Source organism: Anopheles funestus, chromosome 2RL, assembly GCF_943734845.2.
Source record: "Anopheles funestus chromosome 2RL, idAnoFuneDA-416_04, whole genome shotgun sequence".
Classification (NCBI taxonomy): Eukaryota; Metazoa; Arthropoda; class Insecta; order Diptera; family Culicidae; genus Anopheles; species Anopheles funestus.
Window position 1 is genome coordinate 21,828,687 of NC_064598.1, and position 20,344 is coordinate 21,849,030.

Here is a 20,344-nt window from a genome sequence, read left to right on the forward strand (position 1 = left end):
AACGATTTTGAATATGAATATTGGAATGAATAATACTGTATTTTTCAAGCAAATTTATAAAATGCAACAATTGGCTGTTATTAATTAAAACTAGTATCAAATGGCTGTAATCATCTTCAGAATGATTTACTGCCATGCCAATGATGTAAAAGAGTAATTAAACGATTAGAGTCTAAGGATAATGCGCCTTGTCTTAGCGAAGCATAGCGTCTGTGGAATATGTTTTCATGTTTTGTCTCAAGTTTTTCACCTGCAGTCCTTGGTGAGTATGCACTCACTCTTTAGTTGTTCTCTCACATAAATTTCGCATTCGCATCGTATTGTTTATTTTGATTTTCTATTGTTTTGTACCTTCTTTCGCGCAATGTTCGGTTAACGCAAAGTAAAAACATAAAACTACCCCTTATCGAACGATTTTCTCACTAAAACATCCCCAACCAAACTCTCTCTCTTCTTTTCGCCTTCACACTAATGGGCCAAGCTTAAGCATGCTAGACAGAGAGCAAGCGATAAAAGTGAGCGTGTCGATGTGAGAGAGAGAGAGCACGAGAGAATCGAGCAGGGGTGTCGAACATTTTGCGACCAAAGTGGAGTCTTCTGGAGTGTAGTAAAATCCATTCCATCCATTCCGTGGTCGTGGAGCATCAGCTCTGTTCGTTGCGTTTTGCGGCTCCGCTCCGAAGGACGACCGTTTTTTTGTTCGCGAGTGCAACCGAAACTGCAATTTCGCGCGGTTTGTTTCATCGTGGTGCGTGAAGGTTTTGTTTGTTCTCGTTACCGATAATGTGTAGAAGCTATTTCGAAATCAAAATGATCGATGCAACTTAGTGACTCAGCCGATATCTGTTTGTGATCGGAACACGTTTTATTGTGGCTAAACAACAAGCATGTGCGATTGTGTATGATAGAAGCAGCGTATATTTCAGTGTAACATATCGATAATACATATCGTAAAATTCAATGTTAGTGCTTTTACTACGACTGAAGCGAACCAGAAATTAGCAATTGCTGCATATTTTTCACACATCGAGTTACTACCGCACTACTGCATTACCTGTGATATTCTCTTTTCATACGAAGTGCATCAAACAAGTCTAATTAAACCGAGACGACCGACACAGTTTTACAGAAGATTGTTCCTAATATTCTGCCTTACGAATGTGAATTTAAAAGTGAAAAAATGTCATCGTCCTGTAAACATACGTTTCTTCGTTGTGCACTAAACACACCAAATGCTAATTATGGTTTTTGTTCTCGGAAATTGAATTTTATGCTCTTTTGAGACTTTTTTTTTGGGAAGTCACATCTCATTAAGGGCATTTATGGAACTAAATTGTACACATGGTATTTTGATTAGTTATTAGAGTTACATGAAGTTACAATAAGCTTATCCAAAAAGATCTGATGATAAGTATTTAATGGAAATCTGAACCATTTCTATAAAAAAACACGGGTCCAAGCTTATCACACACATTCATTAAGGTTTTATACGCTGGACCCAAATGTCCAATTAGATTTTTTTGGTGGTTGTTCATTAATAAATGCTCCCAAATGGTGAAACTACTCGCAAGTCGCACTCATCTGGAACGTAGAATGCGCGAAATTTATTGCTGATTTTTACCTCAAACCTATAGCGAAGTGAATGTCTTGACTCACTCGACCAAGAAATGTGCCGCGATAAGTCGTAAGCGGTACGAGTTCGGATTCTTGGATCGGACCGTGGATGAACCAGATTCTCCGTCACCGGTTTCCTGTCACGCGTACCGTCCCGCCGGCGAACCTGACGCAGACGAAACCCATATTGAGTGACATTCACCGGAATGCGGTCGAAATATGATCGTTCAGCCGGCGGTTCGATCGAAGCAATTCGCCAGGGAAGAGACCCGGTGGTGAATTATGCTCTATGAAGGGAACGAAGGGAAGCGAGTGTGTGTGTGAAATTGAGTGAGAAAGTTATTATTGGGTGTAGCTGTGTGCGAACTTGAAACGCGTTCGGTTTCTAATTGTGGCTTCTGTCAGCATAAATGTTAGCATTTCCTGCTAGAGAAGACTTAACATTCGAGCGATCGGTTGGAAGTGTAGAATCACGAGTGATTGAAGGACGAAAGCAAACGGGCGCCGGCTAACATTATTGTCCAATGCTTTGGAACAGCGCGCGCCAACACACACGCATTTTTAACCCACCCGTTTGGCATGTCCGCCCATCCTGTATCGTCATTTGCAGCAGTACATTTTTCAAGGTTAGATGTGCACCCGCGGAATCAAATCGGAGACTATTGTGCTGCTTTCTCCAATGGGTGGTGCCTGAACGTGCCGTTTCGCTTTTGCACAGACGCACAACGCGAGCTGGACAAGATTGCCACCAGTTCCCCAACCGGAGTGCCCCGGCCCGCATTAGCACGGCTGGTTCCATTTGCATCGGATTAGAAAGTCAAATGATCGGTAGCCGACGGGTCTGGCAGTTGGTTTTCAACCGGCACCCTACCACTTCCTCGCACACACACACACACGTGTAGCCGGAGGTTCCCTACGTCTCGCCCTTAATGGATGATGATTAGGCATGAGTAATGGTTTTGGATCCAAAGGCATGAAGCGTCAAAAAGTACAATTATCCCTACCGATAGCACTATCAGTTGTGTTTGTTTTACGTTCTTGGATCTATTATTATCCTTCGTTTTGTTGAAATAAAAATTTTAAAAAATCTTTAAAGAAATTTATTTAGTAGAAAACCTATACTAATGTTCCATTACCGGTAGTACATAATGTAAGTCAAGATTCTGATCGGTGATTTTATTTGATCCCGTAACTTGACAAATGATCCACACACTCCGTTGACAGCTCAATCAGTCGGCTGAAGAAAGACAGTTCTTATGTGCGTCAAACACGAAACGGAAGGCTAATAAGACCCGGTCAATCAGCTTTCGCGTTTGATTTCTAATGAGTTTGGATTTCTACGCCGATCGACCGTGTGAATAAAGCTGAGAATAAGCTGAGAACAATTTCTTTTCATGGCGAAACAATTATTATTTGTTGGAAGTGGAGTTTTATTTGTTGGAAAATTGGTAAAATGATAGATTTACAATTACAATGACTAAACTACGCGAGTGTTCTGTACCTTGAAGGTTTCCTCTATTACCCTTAAACTTGAATTACTTTATAATTCTTTATCATCGAAATTATTGTTTTTTAAAAGGGTAACAAGGCATCAGTTTTTGACTGATTTTAAACGTTTTTGAAGGTGACTAGACTTAGTTTATTCTTAGTCTTAATCTCAGAGTTCCAGCCCAGTAGAGAGCTATGACTTTCGGTGTAATGCAGCAAACTTTTTTAACTTGAACATGGATGGTTTAGTATAGAAACATTAAACAATTGCTCAATAGAATTTCCTAACATGCCTTAGAGCAGGGCACTCCAAACTTTTTAAATGGCGGGCCGCTTTGAGTGGAATAGCCACAGCTGAGGGCCAATCTCGGGATGTCTCGGGAGGACCTCGTAGTTTGGAGACCCCTGCCTTAGGCAATGAGTCTCAGCCATGCTATTGGAGTGGATTGAGTCTTATTTGTACCTTGAATATGATTCAATCAATTTCATCTTTTGAATTAATATCTCTCCAATGATCCACTATCAATTGCAGTTTGGTGTAACTCAATTCTGCAGTAGTTTTGGACATAGAACTACTAGCGGCAATACCGACAAGGACAGAAGCCAAATCGTCCTAATAGCCGTAAGGTTTCAATTGAAGCAATGCCTCGAACTCGGTTACCACTTTGGCAGAGTACGTTTAAAGTGGCTCCATTTGGACGGATGAGTCGAACGTCAACCATGGAAACCTCAAGGAATGCACCGGACCGGGAGGGATTTGACGGAATAAATGAATTGCTTGTTTTGCATCGTGATGGTGCAGATCGCAGACGTGATCTTCGCTCGTTCCAAAAGGGGACAGCGAACACCAGAAAGGTGACGAGGAAGACGAGAAGCTGTGGATGGATGGTCCGAGAAGGTTGTAAAAAAAAATCGCAGCACACCGCGGTTTATACCATATAAAGTGTGTTCCTCCAGTTTTGCGAGCGATCGTGCTATGGTGGCGCGCTGCTGAGGATGACCTTGAAAGAGTGTGTGTTTGTAGGTTTTTCTTTTTCGGTATTGTTACTGATCGTTTCGCCACGGGCATGGCACTGGGTGGTTCGATGGTCGCACACGCTTCTGTGTGTGTATAGGTCCGCAAATTTATTCGTAGTTGTGGAATGAAATTTTGTGGCAAAACGAGATTTTGGTGGGGCATCATGATGTTGTTGCTCATTTCTTTCTCGTCTGCTATGCTTTCAGCGATCAAGTTGGGGTCTTTTTTTTGTTTGTTTGTTTGTTCTGCCTTAACTTCGTGTTCCATTTTTTTGTTGTTTATCGTACGGATGGGTCACTGAGGTGGCAAATTCTTTCTGCAGAAACATCCCCAGAATGTTTGCCCTTTCGCAGAGATTTGTTGGCGTCACACACTCTATTGTATGCCATTGGTTGCCAGGTGTTTGTTTCTTTTTGCTATAAAAGATACTCTCTGTGAAGATTCGGTATCTTTTTGATACACCATTTCTATGTATATTTCATTTTCTGTCTTATACTAACAATTAATCTACAGTTTAAAAAAGTCACAAATCGAATAAAAAATAGGAAAAGTGGGAACCCGCATCTTAGTACGCTTTCGATTGAAATGCATCACAAAAGCGTCGATAACCTCCTATGACTGGATGAATATTGTTGAATTGATGCTGACGTGCGAAATTTTAAAGGTCGCTGCTGTGATTCATAACAAGACACCAAATAGCATCAAATTTTGGCCTGAAATATGCTTGGAGACTGGAATTATTATTTTTATTGCTATTCATTAATCGTATTGCGAGTCCTTAAATATTCTCAGAAACTCATGAATGTTCACAGATTCAGCAATTATTTGAGAGTAGACTTATGATTCAAATGAATCTTTACAGAAGTTCTTTCATTTTTCAGTCTTTTTGAAACCTTCGCTAAGCACAACGCTTGTGAAAATAGTACTAGAATTTGTTGAAAATATGCTTTAAGAAACGCATCTTTAAGAACATGAGAAAACGTCACGTTTTTTTAATGATATAACTGATAAAAGTATGTTCGGTATTGCAAGAAATTAAACTGCTGTAGAACACACTTTAACTTGCGGCTATGTTTTATCTCTTTTTCCTCTATTTGCCAATAAAGGAAACGATTAATGTTATCCCGTCGTAAGTGCAAATGCAAAGTACCTCTTCAAAGCGGCACTGCATAATAAATGCACTTTTTACTGCAACTTCCAGCCTGTCTGCATCGAGTTCCGCCATACGATCATAGGCGACCCAATAGGGATCATTATTGTCCTTCATGTCGTTCGGACTGTGCACATAAAAATTCTTTCTCCAGTATGACATTTTTACGATCACATCCCTCAACCCACAAGTCGAGCTACGAATCGATCAGAACCGGACAATCGCCGAACTCATGCTGGAATGAAAATATTTTAAGTATCGCTTCCTGCTGAAGCTTTTATTTTTCAAGCCATATTAGCATTGTGGATGAGGAAGCAATGAGCTGCAACGAACTGTCTTCATTGCTACGTTTTAGTGTCCAATAGTTATTACTACTTTGCTCGCTTCGTTCTGATGAATTGGTTAACTACGTTCCAGCGTATTATTTTTAAAGTTAAATTTTAAAAGGGCTGCAAAAATTAATGAATGTCATGAAAAGGCGTTCTCCTGTCTACTGTTGGCACAATTCATTACAACGCTTCTGTTGTAAAGAGTTGTTAGTTCAAATATAATGTCTTGTTAACACTAAAACTAACAAATTTTGTAACCGATTTTTATTGGTGGTTACTTTATAAACAATTTCTAAAAGCTGCATGTTTGAGAATCTTTTTTTGAGATTTTTTCTTATCATAAGTGTAGCACGTATGGGAAATTTCGAATTAAAAACATAAGAATTCTACCTCAAAAAATTGCCATCCTCTACAACCGTCTAGTGTTGATTATATTGAATTCTTGATTTAAGTGTTAATTCCATTTCTATTTTAACCCTCCACAATATTAACTTTAGATACTATTGGCTACATAATGTTAACGAAAAATCCCTAGCACGTAAAGTTTCAATTCAAGCTAGGAAAGCTTTTGTTATTAAATTAAGAATGTAGCTTATAATACGTGCTCCTTGCTAATGTATCCTCAAGGGAAACATTAATTTCAATTCTACCTTACCCTAAAGGATACGTTTTTCATGCTGTCTTGGTAGTTTGTTATCCTCTGGGTTGCCTTATGACTACGATGGAAATAAATAAAAAAAAGAAACTCTAAAACGGCAGCTTTTACTGCTGGTTTTCCGTACACTGCAGGTTTGTAACGTGATTTCCTGAGTGGGATTGCAAAAAGGATGACCAATGCTGAGTTGCATAAATGCAATTTTGCAGAAAGCGTGAAAATGGTTTACTCTCTAACCACAACCCTAATAGAAGCACGTACACACGTCGTTTAGAAATTTATCTCGTGTAGAAATGTATTTAGTTTGTTCCAAAAAAATGCTTCCTAATTTTTTTTAGAAGAAAAGGTTCATCTTTTCAAACTAAATTTGCGTTTTGTTATTAAATTTGAATCTTGATCAATTGTTTTTTTTTCTTACCCAAAAAATTTACTTTTGTTCACTAAACTTTCTCAATTATTTTATCACATTAGGAATCCTTATGATGGATAAGCTACAGAGTTTTATAAACTTTATATTGTATCAGTCATACTTGAATGGATTTATCATTCTAAGGCCTTATTTTTACCAACCAAGTGACACAGAGTTTTCTTACCGTTCACCTCGTTGGTTCAGCAAAATCGCATTAAATAGCGATAAGAAGGTATGAGAAATGAAACTTGCCGCCCGATGAAGATAAAACAAGTGTTTGGGTGTCTCGACTGTGTTGCGCGCGATTGCAACTGCAACAAGCGGACGCGCATGTTGATGCGCAGCACTCACTTTCCTTTGTCCGCCGTCGCCAATCGTCATCCCGGGCGGCGGCGAATCGAACTAGGTCAAGGACTCTCTCGCCAACGATTGCACGATTTCACACCCCTCCCTGTTGCCATCTTTGCACCCTTTCTGCAAACCCCCTTTCCCTTGAAAATGGTGGCATTCTTCCAGCCGTGTCTGGCGGCGGACAATGGAAACGTTACATTTCTCACTTCCTCGTTCAGCTTGTCATTAGAGGAAGCGAAAGGAGCAGGTAGGAGTGTAGAAGTGCGACGTTCGTGTGGTAAAAAACACACCATGGGGGATGGGGGGGAAGATTGCCACAACACACCTTATCTCACGTTCCTCAGACGATTCGTGTTGCTTTCGGGAAGGATGCGAATGCACCACACACCACGTCTATGCACTTTTGCAGTGCACTTTTGCATACTGATAACGCTTATCTTGCAAGAAGCAAAAAAGCGGAACAGAGAAAGATGGCAATGGCGATGCCGGGTAGAAAAGAAAAATGTCTGTTGTTATCGTAACTAAACGTGTATCTATTCGGGGGAATGCTTTTTGTCTCACTTCATCATCTGTGTTTTTTTTTGTTCCCAATTCCGGGTTTTTTTATGAATGAAACTGTATATACGGAGTTGAAACCATGTCATTCGGTCGAAAGGATTGATCATGACCGAAAGCTATCACTTCGAAATTTGTCCTATAAAATCATCTTTATAGCAAAAGCTGCATTAGATAATTTTAACTTCTGTCACAGTGCAAATGTGTTTATTAAATCGCGTAAATTAAATTGTTCCAATAGTGTTAGTTTGTAAAACATGGGCTTAAGTCGTTTGCTTTTGTTGCTGCACGCCAATGCAAAATGTTAAGCGCATTAAACAAATTATAGCTTAGCGTGTTTACAGAACGACAACAAATGCATACAGCCAGTTGGATGCACCAACAACCGGCAACAAAGTAATGTGCAACTCAAAAAGACTCATAAATAGTGTAGATAAGATGAAGGTGTGTGTATGTGCAGTAGTAATTGTATGTGAGCAAAAAAAAAAACAAATCGTTCGATTGCAAATCAAATAAGTGTGTTGATGGAGTTGATAGAGTTACGGGGTGGAGTCGTGTTTTTAAAACGATTTGTTTCGATGCATCAGATAAAAAAAAGGAAAACTAGCTTCAATCGAAAGTACACTCTAATTCACCACCAATCATTATCTCGATCATCGTCGGTTTCGTTATGCTCAAAAAGGCAACCAACAGTGTGTCTCGCTGACTGATCGTTTGCTCCGATCGTATATGCGGGTGTGAAGATACACAGAGCCGCTTTAGGAAGGTGCAGTTGTAATTATTTACCGTACAGCGTCATGGGCCCATCATCGTATCGGGTGATGTGAAACTTTGGAAGAAATCGAAAGTGTGAATCCTTATAAATTTCTCTACCCCTTTTATGCTTTCCTCGCCCTTTTCATTGGCTAACTTCGGTGTGTATTTGTGTGTGTTTTTTCGTGTATTTAGAGCGAGCCCTCAGGTGTATCGTGAAATTGAAAATTTTCAGAAAAAAGTGCTCCATTTTCTTGTACTGTGTTGGTAACAAAAAAAACAAAACAGGTGATATATTCTTCGCTGCCCTGCGCCGTCTTTCGTCAGTGTCATCCGCCATCTTAAACACGGTTAACGGTTCGGAACGCTGGCGACGGTTGGCCTAGTCGTGTCGATGTTTCGTCCCGTGCTCTAGTGTTAATCCGTTGTGTCATAATGCTAAAGAAGGAGAAACCGATGCTGTCGGTGGCCGCAATCATTCAAGCGCAAGGCCGATGGGATCGGTCACTGGCCGGATTGACAGGTACTTATAATGGTACGATATATGTCCTGTGTGATGAAGTGATGGCTTCATTTCCAATTATTCTAAGAGGGTATATTTGCTTGCTAGAACGTGAACACTTATGAGTTCATTCTAGCATTTTTCAATGGATTTTCTCACTTTTGATATAAAACTTTTGTATATAATTACTCTTATAAAAGATGGAGGATAGAATGAACGATAAATAAAGTCAAATGTTTCATTATTTTCTTATACACTATTGAACATTGTTTAAAAATTTAGTGTAATGTCTTTTAGGTACAATTTTTCCCATTAAAGTCAATTAAATTAATTGCATGATTCAATCTACACTTGTCAATTGAACGATCAATCTACACCAGGAAAGCATAAAAAAGACATCAATTCTAACCCACATGCTGCACTTCAGGCACCACAATTTTCTTGAAGAATTCTAAAAATAGTTCCAGTTACACGGCTGCATATTTCCTTATATGCAGTTCGTTGCACAAGGATGTGCAAAGGATTCCAACGATGGAGCACGCGATACGCTAAAGGAAGAACTTTTCTATTATTTATTTCATGTTCAATATTTATTTTCCCACTAAAGCAAAAACCCCCTTCCGTTGGATGCTCTTCCGTCGAAGAATGTCATTAAAATAACCGCACAATGTACATAGTAGCATCGGTCGGTTGGCTATTACGATTTCCCGTGCACACACACACACATACGTTTCTTGGTGTTTTCTGCTGACGTAAGACGGACAGACCAAACACAAGGCAACGCGAACTTTACCGAGGTCATTCGATATCCTTGGGAGTTTCCTCCGTTTTTCCACTGGTTTCCCCCTTTTTTTGTTAGGGCAGGACACGTCCAGTCCCTTTCGTCCTTGAAGGGGAGTGGGAGCATTTCACGAAATAGCACCAAGTACTGCAGCAACTGTTGCACCGTCTGCTGCTCGGGAGCCTAGCATCCCCAGTCCAATGGTTCTGCCATGCCATGACCATTTCCATCCAGGATACCGGGGCGGTAAAGAAAGGATACGCGCTTCCCCGGTTTTGCTGTCCGGAATAAAAGCATGTGGAATGGTCGTTTGACGCGAACCTCGGCAAAGGATCAATGCGAAAAGCATTGACTAAGGTCATGAAGGTTGTTCATAATCGATAAATGACGGCACGCTCTTTATGTATTACGGCTGCGCGCGGCTATATACGTCGAATTCAGGGACCAATCGGGAGGGATGTTTCGGGACGCTGGGTGTCTGTTTTCTCGCTTTTCACCGATACATAATCCCTCTAATGGGCACGATTACATGGCTATGGGAACGCTAGAAACGTTGGCAAGTACGTCAAAAGTTTGCCTAAAGTATCAGCAAAACAGTGTGTGTGTGTGCTTGTGAAGGTTTATATTACATAAAAAAACACTTCATCCCTCGCTCTCTCTCGCTTTCCATCATTCAGTTGTGATTATTCTTCTCGATGTTCAATGCTTTTTTACCTTTCACTCTATTGCGTTGCCTAATGGTGTTATTTCTTTCCTTTGAAATCAAAGCTCATTTTCATTTCATCCCTCTCTCGATTGCGCATGACCGTGTTCCGTTTTTCGGTTCCGATTTGAAGAAGCTTTCCCAGTGAAGCAGTGAAAATGTTTACTACCCCAAGTACTGCAACAAAAACGTTTTAACAAACACCATACCCACTACAAAAAGGTGAAGGACATATGCTGCTTTGGTGACGCACGCTGGCTGGCAGTATGGGTATGGGTTGAGTTGGGTAGGGGTTTTGTGAAGCAAAAAACCATTCCCAACAAGGCAATATTTCCATTTGCTTTCAATTATTCAAACATCAGCATCTTTATCACAGCTGATTGTTGGTGCATGATCATCAGCAAGACATGTAACGAAACAACAAAACTCGCTCGTTGGAAAAACTGGAAAAAGAGGGAAAAAAACTGAATGAAATTGAAAGGAAAATACCATGACCATGCTCAAGGTATTTTGCCTTATCAATAACCAACGAAGCGTAACCAAAACTGCATATGCTGTCCGGCCACGTTTTCTTGGGCTTTTCGTCTTATCTTTTGCATTCTTCGTAGCACCACAAGCGGAGTTGTAGTTGGGAGTTGTGGAAGTATGTTTCGATGGTGCAATGCAATGCTCTCGTTGGTTTGCTTCTCTCAATATGGTTGTATTCGCTTTTACTTTTAAGCCTTTGCTTCCTTTGATTTTCCTTTCGCTTTCATAACTCTTTTAAGTTTATTGTACAAATATCAATTGCTGTAAACATTTATCATAAACTCGGATACTGCAAAGACTTCAATGGATGTCAGTGGAGTTTTAGGGATTGGACGGCCTCCATGAACTCATAATGGGATCGTGATCTAGAAGATCACTAGGTTACTCATCTATTGAGATTTGTAAGTTGGCGTTAATGGAGGAATGAAACCCTGACCGATTTTCCTGGAAACGAATTGGCGACCAGGCCATGTCTTCGCGACGTGCTCGACCATAAGCAGGCCAGAAATGATGATGATGAAGTTGGCGTTGAGCGATACATTAGGATCTCTTATTCTGGAACGCAGTAACCTGATGTCAAATATTGAGGCCCAGTGCCTTTGGTCAGATCCTGTAGCCGTGGAGATGTAATGAACCAGTATTACCTTATGTGGAGCACTGGTTATACCGAAAGGGCGTTAGAGAATTAATGATATTGTACAGAAAAAGGTATTTAAAACAAAATAGAATTTGTATTGCTAATTATGTGAGAGTTGTTGATTATTCTTTAATTTACACTTGGATATCATCAGTCTTTGAATAGAAGAAATCTATTTCTTGAATACCTCTCAAGAATACCTATTGGAATACAAGATAGGATTCTTAACATCATAATTTCACTGTAAATTGTATCACCTTTTCCCGTACATGTTCTTACGTAAAGTGAGCATTTGAATGGAAAAGTAGAAGATAAGGTGTAGCAATACTATGCATTAGCTGAAGTTGCAATCAACGTTTAAAGTAACTCTCAAAAACCCAATAATGCATCTGTCCAGATATTAGAAACGAACAGAAACATTGTTGCCGTAAGCATCAAACTAAAGCAAGAAACAGAATGGATCCACAAATGCACTTAGCATCGTTTTGCCCATTATCTACAGTGCACGACAAAGGCAGACGCCCCAAAAAAGGGCAGCAGGTGAAGAATAAATGTATCAAAAGCTTTTTTCTTCTTCTTTCCTTACTAACATATCCGCCTTCCTTGTCATCTAACATGTACAGCCGACATGTATCTGGCCCTGTGATGATAAAAGTAATGAGCGAGTAATAAAAAAAAAATGCGATAATAAATAAGTGGCTTTGTTATGTTGGTTCCTGTTACGATCATCACATCCACAGACTGCAGCCTGACGAATGTTGTTGCAACATAATTATTTTTAATTCCTTTTGTCTTACATTTTCTAAGGTTTTGTCTTCAGCTTTCGCATTGTGCTTACACATGTACATTGCATCGTTTTTTGGGTAATAGAAGTGAAATCTTTTTTTTTTTGTTATTTACTTTTATTTATTTGCAATTGCGTCTTTTGCTTTACTCCTTGCGTTGTTTCGCGTTTCTACACGTCTGTCGAGTGCATTTGAAACAGAAAAGGATACGTTATTCCATAGTAAGGAGCAACAAAAAGGATAAATTAGAAATAAAGTACATCCTGCATGAAAAATAATCCAAAAACAAAACAAACACAAAAACACGGATACTCTTTGGAACTATGCATCTGCAACCGGAAGCGATCCTGATTGCAAAAACTGATTGCTTCTCTAATGCACCTTCGCCTGCCTTTGGCCGTTTTTGTTTCTCGTTCGTGTTGGTTTGCTTTTGCTGTACATTGCAGTCGAGTGCAGCTGTACCGAGTTGCATTGCTTCATTACATACCTGGTGTGATGCTTAGGGCAGCTGTGTCTGGCTATAAATGCAAAACATCGATTATAATTTACGGCATGTTGTTGCAATTGACGGACCGGCAATTCGTGATCAAAGGATGAGCGAAGCAAAACTTCAGCTGCTCTTTATTTAAATAAACACTTGGTTTTGTTACATTACGGAGATAGAAGACGTGATTGTTTTTAAAATTATATTGAATTTAATAAAAAATGTTAATTTTAATAATCGTTACACGTTCGTTTTTTTCTGTGAGCATTTTTTCTGTTGCTGTGCGTTATTTGTGACCAAGTAGAAACAATTACAAAGCAGTTAGGGATTATTTTAAGTGGCTAAACAGTCTCTCATTTACTTTTACTTTTACCCGTCGTTTAAATGTCTGCTGCCGTAAGATGAATTACTAAGGGACAAACAAATATTAATGCGTTTATTTGTCATATCGTCATATCGTGTCGTTAGTTATTTCCCGACGTTTTCACATTTGTAGGAAACCATCAACGCAGACCAAATAAAAAAAACCACACTGAACAAAGATATAGAGTACGATCGGAAATGGTTACAGATGGTGGGGACATACACTGTGGGATACAGTGGAGGAGAGATGCAAAACGTCTAATGCATATTCATGACTACTGCGGTGCTAACTGTTCCGTTTAGTACTGTTGTGATGCACCCGTCCCGCGGTTGGACTAACGAAGCAACTAGAGTGGGTGGTAGTAATGAAAAAAAAAGTAAAACCTTGTCTTTTTCAAACTCTAGAGCCCCCTTGCATTGCTTGACAATCCAGTACGCCGCTGTCTTTCCTGTTCCTGCGCTCGTTCCATTTTGCATATTTCTGCATCTAGCTCTCGGCAGTCGACTGGTGGTCATTCCATGCTATCCTATTTTTACTTTTTTTGTTTTACAATTTTTTTTTCTCCGTCCCTCTTGGGTGCTACACGAGCGCATCGGAATGCTCCCTTCACCTTGAGAGAGCGCTAAAACGGCGACGATTTTGCATCGGCGGGTGCATTATCGGTGCACTTACTTAACCGCAGAGCTAACAAAATGCGGCAGTGGCCTTCTCTTGTCATTGCCGTTGGGAGGGATACTTTTAAATGCTAAACACGTCTGTTTATTGTATTTTTGTCCTTATAGAGACTAATATACGGACTAAAATATGTTACTTTATCAATCAATCCATTAATTCATGCAGCATCGTGTACTTTTACTGACAAGAATATTAACTCCAAAAATTAGTTCTTCCCGTGGATCCATTTCCGACATTTCTGATCATCGATCAATCATAACCATTACTGAAGGAAGATCCGATTAAAATCTCCCATCACCAATGTAGTTCATTGTCCTAGTTAGATGTTTTGCGAACTAGAGATGATATTCGATATGATTTCTTGAGGTTAGAATTTATCGTCCAAGGCTTGGTCCAACGCTCACAACACAGTCCGGCTAAAGAGCAAACCAATTAGGATGAAAACAGTCGGCACCTTTTCGTGACTGCCGTTGCATCGATATGCAATGATTCCGTGCAACATAAATCATCAACTTCCCCTCGCCCCCATACCGTGCTGGAAAAGGGAATGATGTCATCGTATGTACCTATATTTATTCGTTTCTTCTCTCTCTCTCTCTCTCTTTCTCTTTTCCCACATCAGGTTTCGATGCGGCCCTGGTCGGTCACATGGGTCCGCTCTCGCCGCCTGATCTGAAGCCCGACCTAAAGCCGGACATTTCACTGCTGAACGGAAGTGGCGGTGGTCCGTTCTCGCCCGGCAACAACTGTGGTCCCGGCAGTCCCGGCAGTGGTGGATTCAATTCCGTCGTCCTACAGCAACAGAATGCGCTCGTGGTTGGTGGCCCGCTCGGCAATGGTACCGGTGGTGGACAACAGAATATGCTGGTCGGTGGTGGAGGTTCACAGCAACAGCAGCAACAGCAAGGAAGCAACGGTGGTGGCAGTGGGCCCAACACACCCTCCAACATCACGCAGCAGTACCCGCCTAATCATCCACTCAGCGGCTCGAAGCATCTTTGCTCGATCTGTGGTGACCGGGCCAGTGGCAAACATTACGGTGTTTATAGGTAGGTGTGGACAAAATTTAAAAATATAAGCTAAAATAGAATTGCACTTTATAAGATGAGTGATTTTTGTTTTGTTAAGGCAAACGGATTGAAATAGTTCAAACAAAAGCAATAATTAAAAGCATAATAATTAATTAGTTTAGTGAACAGGGGATAGTGAATAGTTTAATAGAAATAGATATCAACATAAAAGTTATAAAATATTGGCTAAAAGAAAGTTGTATAAGATCGCAATGAGCAAGGTTGCATCTTTCGGACGAATTTGCAAAAGGAACGCAGTAACGAATAGCATCTTCCCCGAGCAGAAGGAAAATAACGCTAGAAGACCTCTCAGCTTAACGCGAAAATTATTCATCTGACCTCGACATTTGCTTCCTTTCGAACCGATAGAGGTACGAATGAAAAGGGGGAATAGCGCGTATTGCGTTCGTGTTGCGCTTGTTGCTGCCCTGTTTGCAATCCATTCCAGCCGCTGTCTTGCACCGTCCGATGCAGTTTTTCCATTAGATAATTAATATGCCACCCGCGGGACCGGAGTCGATGACGATGCGACCACGGCGATGACGACGCCACTGACTTCGTGTGACATTTAAAGTAACGAGCGCTGTAGAAGCAACCGGCAAACGGAAGGTTGTGCTCTTCCTGTGGCTCCTCCGTTTGCTGACATTCTTTTAATGCTATCCCATTAATATTTCCTATTTCGCATGTTTTGCATGCAACGTCTGTTAGATTACGACGGAATCTATCCGTTGCTAGTGAATCATGGGGCTCTTTACTACAGATGTGTAAGCGGCTTTTGGGCTGCGAAATTTTCATAGTAAATTCAACTTCAAGAGGAAATATTGCTACATTCCCTTTGCTGTATTCGTTCGAAGAATAATACATCAGTGAAAGTGAGTGAGCAATTAATAATAGTGTAACTGCTGTTGACTATGTCAAGTCCCAGATCTTTGATCTGTAGTACTAGCAGCTGTTGGCTTTTGAAGTCTATTTGAGATGTATTTTTGGCAACGTTCGATGCAATAATCCGATGTCAATGAAACGGAACGTAGAGTCGTTATGCTAGGAATGCTTATAACCAATTTGTTGTTGCCGTCTGTAAGGAAATATTCTTAAGAAGTCTTCAATATTTCATGCACACAATTCAGTACCATTACGTGATTTACTTCTGTGATCAATTCGTAGCTTAACCTTAATACGTAGGATATTTAACATACTAGTCATGCTTTCGCCCGACACATTCTAAAACCGCACAAATCTGTCTACTTTTACAGCTGCGAAGGATGCAAAGGATTTTTCAAGCGAACGGTACGCAAAGACCTGTCGTACGCGTGCCGGGAGGATAAAAACTGTACGATAGACAAACGCCAAAGAAATCGCTGCCAGTACTGTCGGTACCAGAAATGTTTGGCTTGCGGTATGAAGCGAGAAGCAGTCCAGGAGGAAAGGCAACGGAGTTCCAAATTTTCGATGAAGGTAAGACGAAACAAGCGCCGTGGGAGCAACCTTTTTCAAAAGAATGTTAATGTATTATCTCTCTTTCATTACAGACCGAAGAAATTAACTCGACTAGCTCGGTGCGGGATGTCGTCGTCGATCGGTTCCTCGAGGCTGAACAGCTGGGCGAACAGAAGAGTGGTGACAACGCCATACCATACTTGCGAGTTGGCCAGAATTCTATGATTCCACCAGAATACAAGGTACGAACACACATGCCATCTTTAAACCTGTAAATCGTCAAACAATCGTGAAAATTATGTTAATATTGATGTAATGTGTCTCCTTCAGGGTGCGGTGTCGCATTTGTGTCAGATGGTGAACAAACAGATCTACCAGCTAATCGAGTTTGCTCGACGGCTGCCCAACTTTTCGAATCTTCCACGCGAAGACCAGGTAACATTGCTGCGCAGTGGATGGAACGAAATGTTAATTGCTTCCGTTGCATGGCGAAGTATGGAGGTTGGTAGTCACAGGATGAACAACTTAGTTCGAGGAGAGTTTTCTGAATGATTGATTTGTATTTTCCATCCATAGTACATTGAAACGGAACGACCGCCGGATGGTCGGAACGATGGTCGCGTAACAATCCGGCAGCCACAGCTAATGTGCCTGGGACCGAACTTTACCCTCCATCGAAACAGTGCCCAGCAGGCCGGTGTTGACTCACTGTTCGATCGTATCCTGTGCGAGCTGGCGATCAAAATGAAAAGACTGGACGTGAACCGGGCCGAACTGGGGATTCTTAAGGCTATCATATTGTTTAACTCTGGTACGTATTTAACGCTCTCAGTTTCTATAGAGTGTCCACTAAACTGTACGTGTTTTGTTTGTAGATATCCGAGGTCTAAAATGTCGAAAAGAAATCGATCAGATGCGAGAGAAGATCTACGCCTGTTTGGATGAGTACTGCAAAACGCAGCACCCGACGGAAGATGGTCGATTCGCCCAGCTTCTGCTGCGATTGCCAGCCCTACGCTCGATCAGCCTCAAGTGTATCGATCATCTGAACTTCCTGCGGCTGCTCGGTGACAAGCAGCTCGATAACTTCATCATCGAGATGCTTGATACACCGTTGTAGGCGGAACTGTCTCCCGATCTCAGCTCCCCGGACGCGGACACGGTTGCCCGCGATGCGGCCGGCAGTGACGCCGGAGAACCGGATTCCGTTCTCCTGCTGTCGACCCTGCTGCAGATGCTGCTGAGGGAGACGGGATTGTTTCTGCTGCTATTGACGCTGGCATTTCTCAAAGTGTTACTTTCACGTTCTTAAAATCTCTGCTTTAGCGCGCATTGCAGCTGTAGAGGTTAGCAATGTTATGAATTATTTTCATAATAACTTGCCTGCTTAGCAGGCAAGAATACTTCTTACGTTTTACGTTAGCAAATTAATGTGCACATCTTCCGTACAGCTTACTGTTCAATATGCCGTACAGTGCAGATGATGCCAGAGAAAGAGAGAGAGATAGAGGTTGACTATGCAATGAGTGGAGGAATCTATTGTGAACAAAAATCAAAAGTATGACATTGAAATATAAATTTGTAAAAAGAAGTAATACGTTCAAAACATATTGCCCTCTTCGCAGTGTAGTGTAGATGCACCTAGATTGAATGAGTGTATCGGATGGAAAAAAGTGAATCACCAGGGAAGCGATAAAGCACACATTTGAACTATACGAGACCAGAAAAAAAACAAATAAAATGTGAACAGGAAAAACAGCTAAACGAACACTACAAAATAATATGGTGCAAATAGATTTTATCAAAACTCAAGAAACTTAATCCCTTTTACAAATTAAGTCTACATAGCTATAAAGTGATAGGGGATGGGATAGTGAGAGAGAATCGTTAAACATACATTTGGTTTGGGCTGAGGATAGTGAATAAATGGCGAACGTAAGTCTGCTATTGCTCCAGCCATGTTGTTGAGCTAAGGCAATAAGGAATAAAAGAAGTAGGACGATGATTAATCTAATTTGTGGTTAATTTACTAGCGTTAACCAGGCAAGCCTAGCAAGGGGCCAAGCAACTAACTGTGGCCATTGCCGACGACGTCCATCTATTGTTAATGTTTTGAGCGGAAGGCAGGTGCTAATCATTGTTTTTCATTTTTGCGATTTTTGTTTCACAAAGCTTGCAAATTACATCTCTCTACCATCCAGCATTTCGGTACACTCGTTTCGTAGTACACATTCTAGTGACTCTCTCACTAGATCTCATGACACGAAGCAAGGAATTTAAAATACTTATATGCAAAGCCAAATGCATTTCTCTCTCAACAAGATTCTAGCTTTTTTATATTGTTAAACTTTCTGAAAATAATTTTAGTGGAGCTATATTTTACATATTTGATCAAAATCTTCTTTTTACCTACCTAATCGAAATCTACTGTGGCCTGTAATGTATCACTTTGTTGTGTATCTATATAAGTATTATTGAGAGTCACCATTTTGAAAAAAACTAATGGTCGAATTGATGGTCTGTCCCTGCTCACAAACAAACGGACAACACAATCGTGAGAAATGATACATATTGCTGAACAACAGTACATACAAACTACTACTGATGAGTGAAAATACAGATTAGTTGAGAAACATAAACAAACACAAAACACTCTCACATTAACAAACTGAAACCGATGGAAGGAATGGCACAAGCTGCATGTGAAAAAGGAAACTATTTATTAACGAGTATAACTACCTTTCTATGGTAAACACAGCTGTTGTAATATTTCTTCCTTCTGTAAAAGGAAAGCCATTTCCTTCTGTTGCTCCCTGTCAACATACAACGCACAGTTCCACACCTACACCTACATACCTGCAAAATTGCGATAGGAGCTTAAATGATTGTCTCTAGTGTTGTAAGAAGTAGCGTTGTTTTCTTTAGACATTATTTAGAAATTCTGTGCAATTGCATTGAACGCTGCTGGAAGAATGCACGGTTTAAGGACCAGATAGAGTGAAACCCAGAAGGGGAGAGAGAGAGAGTGGGAGAAGGAAGGAACATTAATGTAAAGATGTAGAGACACTATTAAGATGCGAAGAAACTAACGCATGTTTGTTTGTTAGATTGTTGTTTTTGAATGGAAAATTTACAGCCACCTATATTAATGGGTCGCCTGTGCAAGTGCAAGTAATGAATGAATCGGTGCCGGTGTTTAGATTGTGTTCCTCAGGAAATCAGGACATTGCATTGCATGTTAATAAGTAAGTGAAAATGAAAACGAAGAACAGGGTAAATATGGTAAACGCGTTTGAGATGAAAGATAAAAACCAAGAACAGAGCAAAAGAATGGCATATAGATGAAACTAATTTATATATTTGTAAGCATTTCTCAAATGTAATAAAAACGGAAACTGTAAACAAAATCTAAAATGTAAGCCAATGGTAGGAAAATCTTAAACAATAATGAAGTACAGTGCAATTACAATGGTAATGCACTACCCTACATACACACGGGCACGAAACCATGAAGCAGATGTGAGTCAGAGAGAGCAAGATTGCAAGATGAAACTCTCTTCGCATGTACAGCACGTTCCCGAAGAACATATTCACAGGTTGCATAAGGTATGGCGCATAAGGAGAAAAAGAATGTGTGCACGATCCATGGCACACAGCGGGGTCTGCATCCGTTCGAAATTGCCTAACTAAATAGAAAAGCTCACGGTTCACCAAAACCCTCCCTGAAAACGGTGTCACGTAAGTGGTGATTAAATAAAATAATTATTTGAAGTAAAAAAACAAAAACATTCCAGATCTGTTCGCTCCCTTTCTTCGTCGTAGCGAAGAAAGGCACAAAACGAAAGTACACAACTGTTGCAGCTGCTCCTACTCCAATCCTTAGGTCCTTAGCGAAGTAGCAATAATATCACAAAAGGGGACAATTTATTTGATAAATAGGAAACCATTTTCTATATCAGCAGGAGGTACAAACAATAAAGGGACGTCAATAAATTTCGTATACTGCAGCTTCTATTTTCCGGGTTTCGTGTGCAGCATGAAACATTACTGTACACC

The 20,344-nt window shown here is 40.5% G+C and overlaps 1 protein-coding gene across 2 annotated transcripts; it reads left to right on the forward strand.

Annotated features, from left to right (window-relative positions):
• Positions 1 to 64: 64 nt before the first annotated feature.
• On the forward strand, positions 65 to 20,074 carry LOC125765254 (protein ultraspiracle homolog). 2 transcript variants are annotated; one of them, XM_049430185.1, is made up of 8 exons: positions 65 to 962; positions 8,518 to 8,857; positions 14,404 to 14,830; positions 16,105 to 16,306; positions 16,381 to 16,530; positions 16,619 to 16,789; positions 16,865 to 17,099; positions 17,164 to 20,074. In XM_049430185.1, exons 2-8 carry the CDS (start codon positions 8,758 to 8,760, stop codon positions 17,406 to 17,408), a joined length of 1,530 nt encoding a protein of 509 aa, XP_049286142.1. In that variant the 5' UTR covers positions 65 to 962; positions 8,518 to 8,757; the 3' UTR covers positions 17,409 to 20,074. The 2 variants fall into 2 exon arrangements, with proteins under 2 accessions (XP_049286142.1, XP_049286143.1); XM_049430186.1 differs by having other exon boundaries at positions 66 to 962; positions 8,518 to 8,845.
• The last annotated feature ends 270 nt before the right edge of the window (positions 20,075 to 20,344 follow it).

Bases quoted from the DNA above. Each gene is read 5' to 3' on its own strand.
- LOC125765254 (XM_049430185.1), top strand. From the start codon at position 8,758: ATGCTAAAGAAGGAGAAACCGATGCTGTCGGTGGCCGCAATCATTCAA. The intron at 8,858-14,403 runs GTACGATATATG...TTCCCACATCAG, and splicing joins ATTGACAGGTACTTATAATG to GTTTCGATGCGGCCCTGGTC. The intron at 17,100-17,163 runs GTACGTATTTAA...TTTTGTTTGTAG, and splicing joins TATCATATTGTTTAACTCTG to ATATCCGAGGTCTAAAATGT.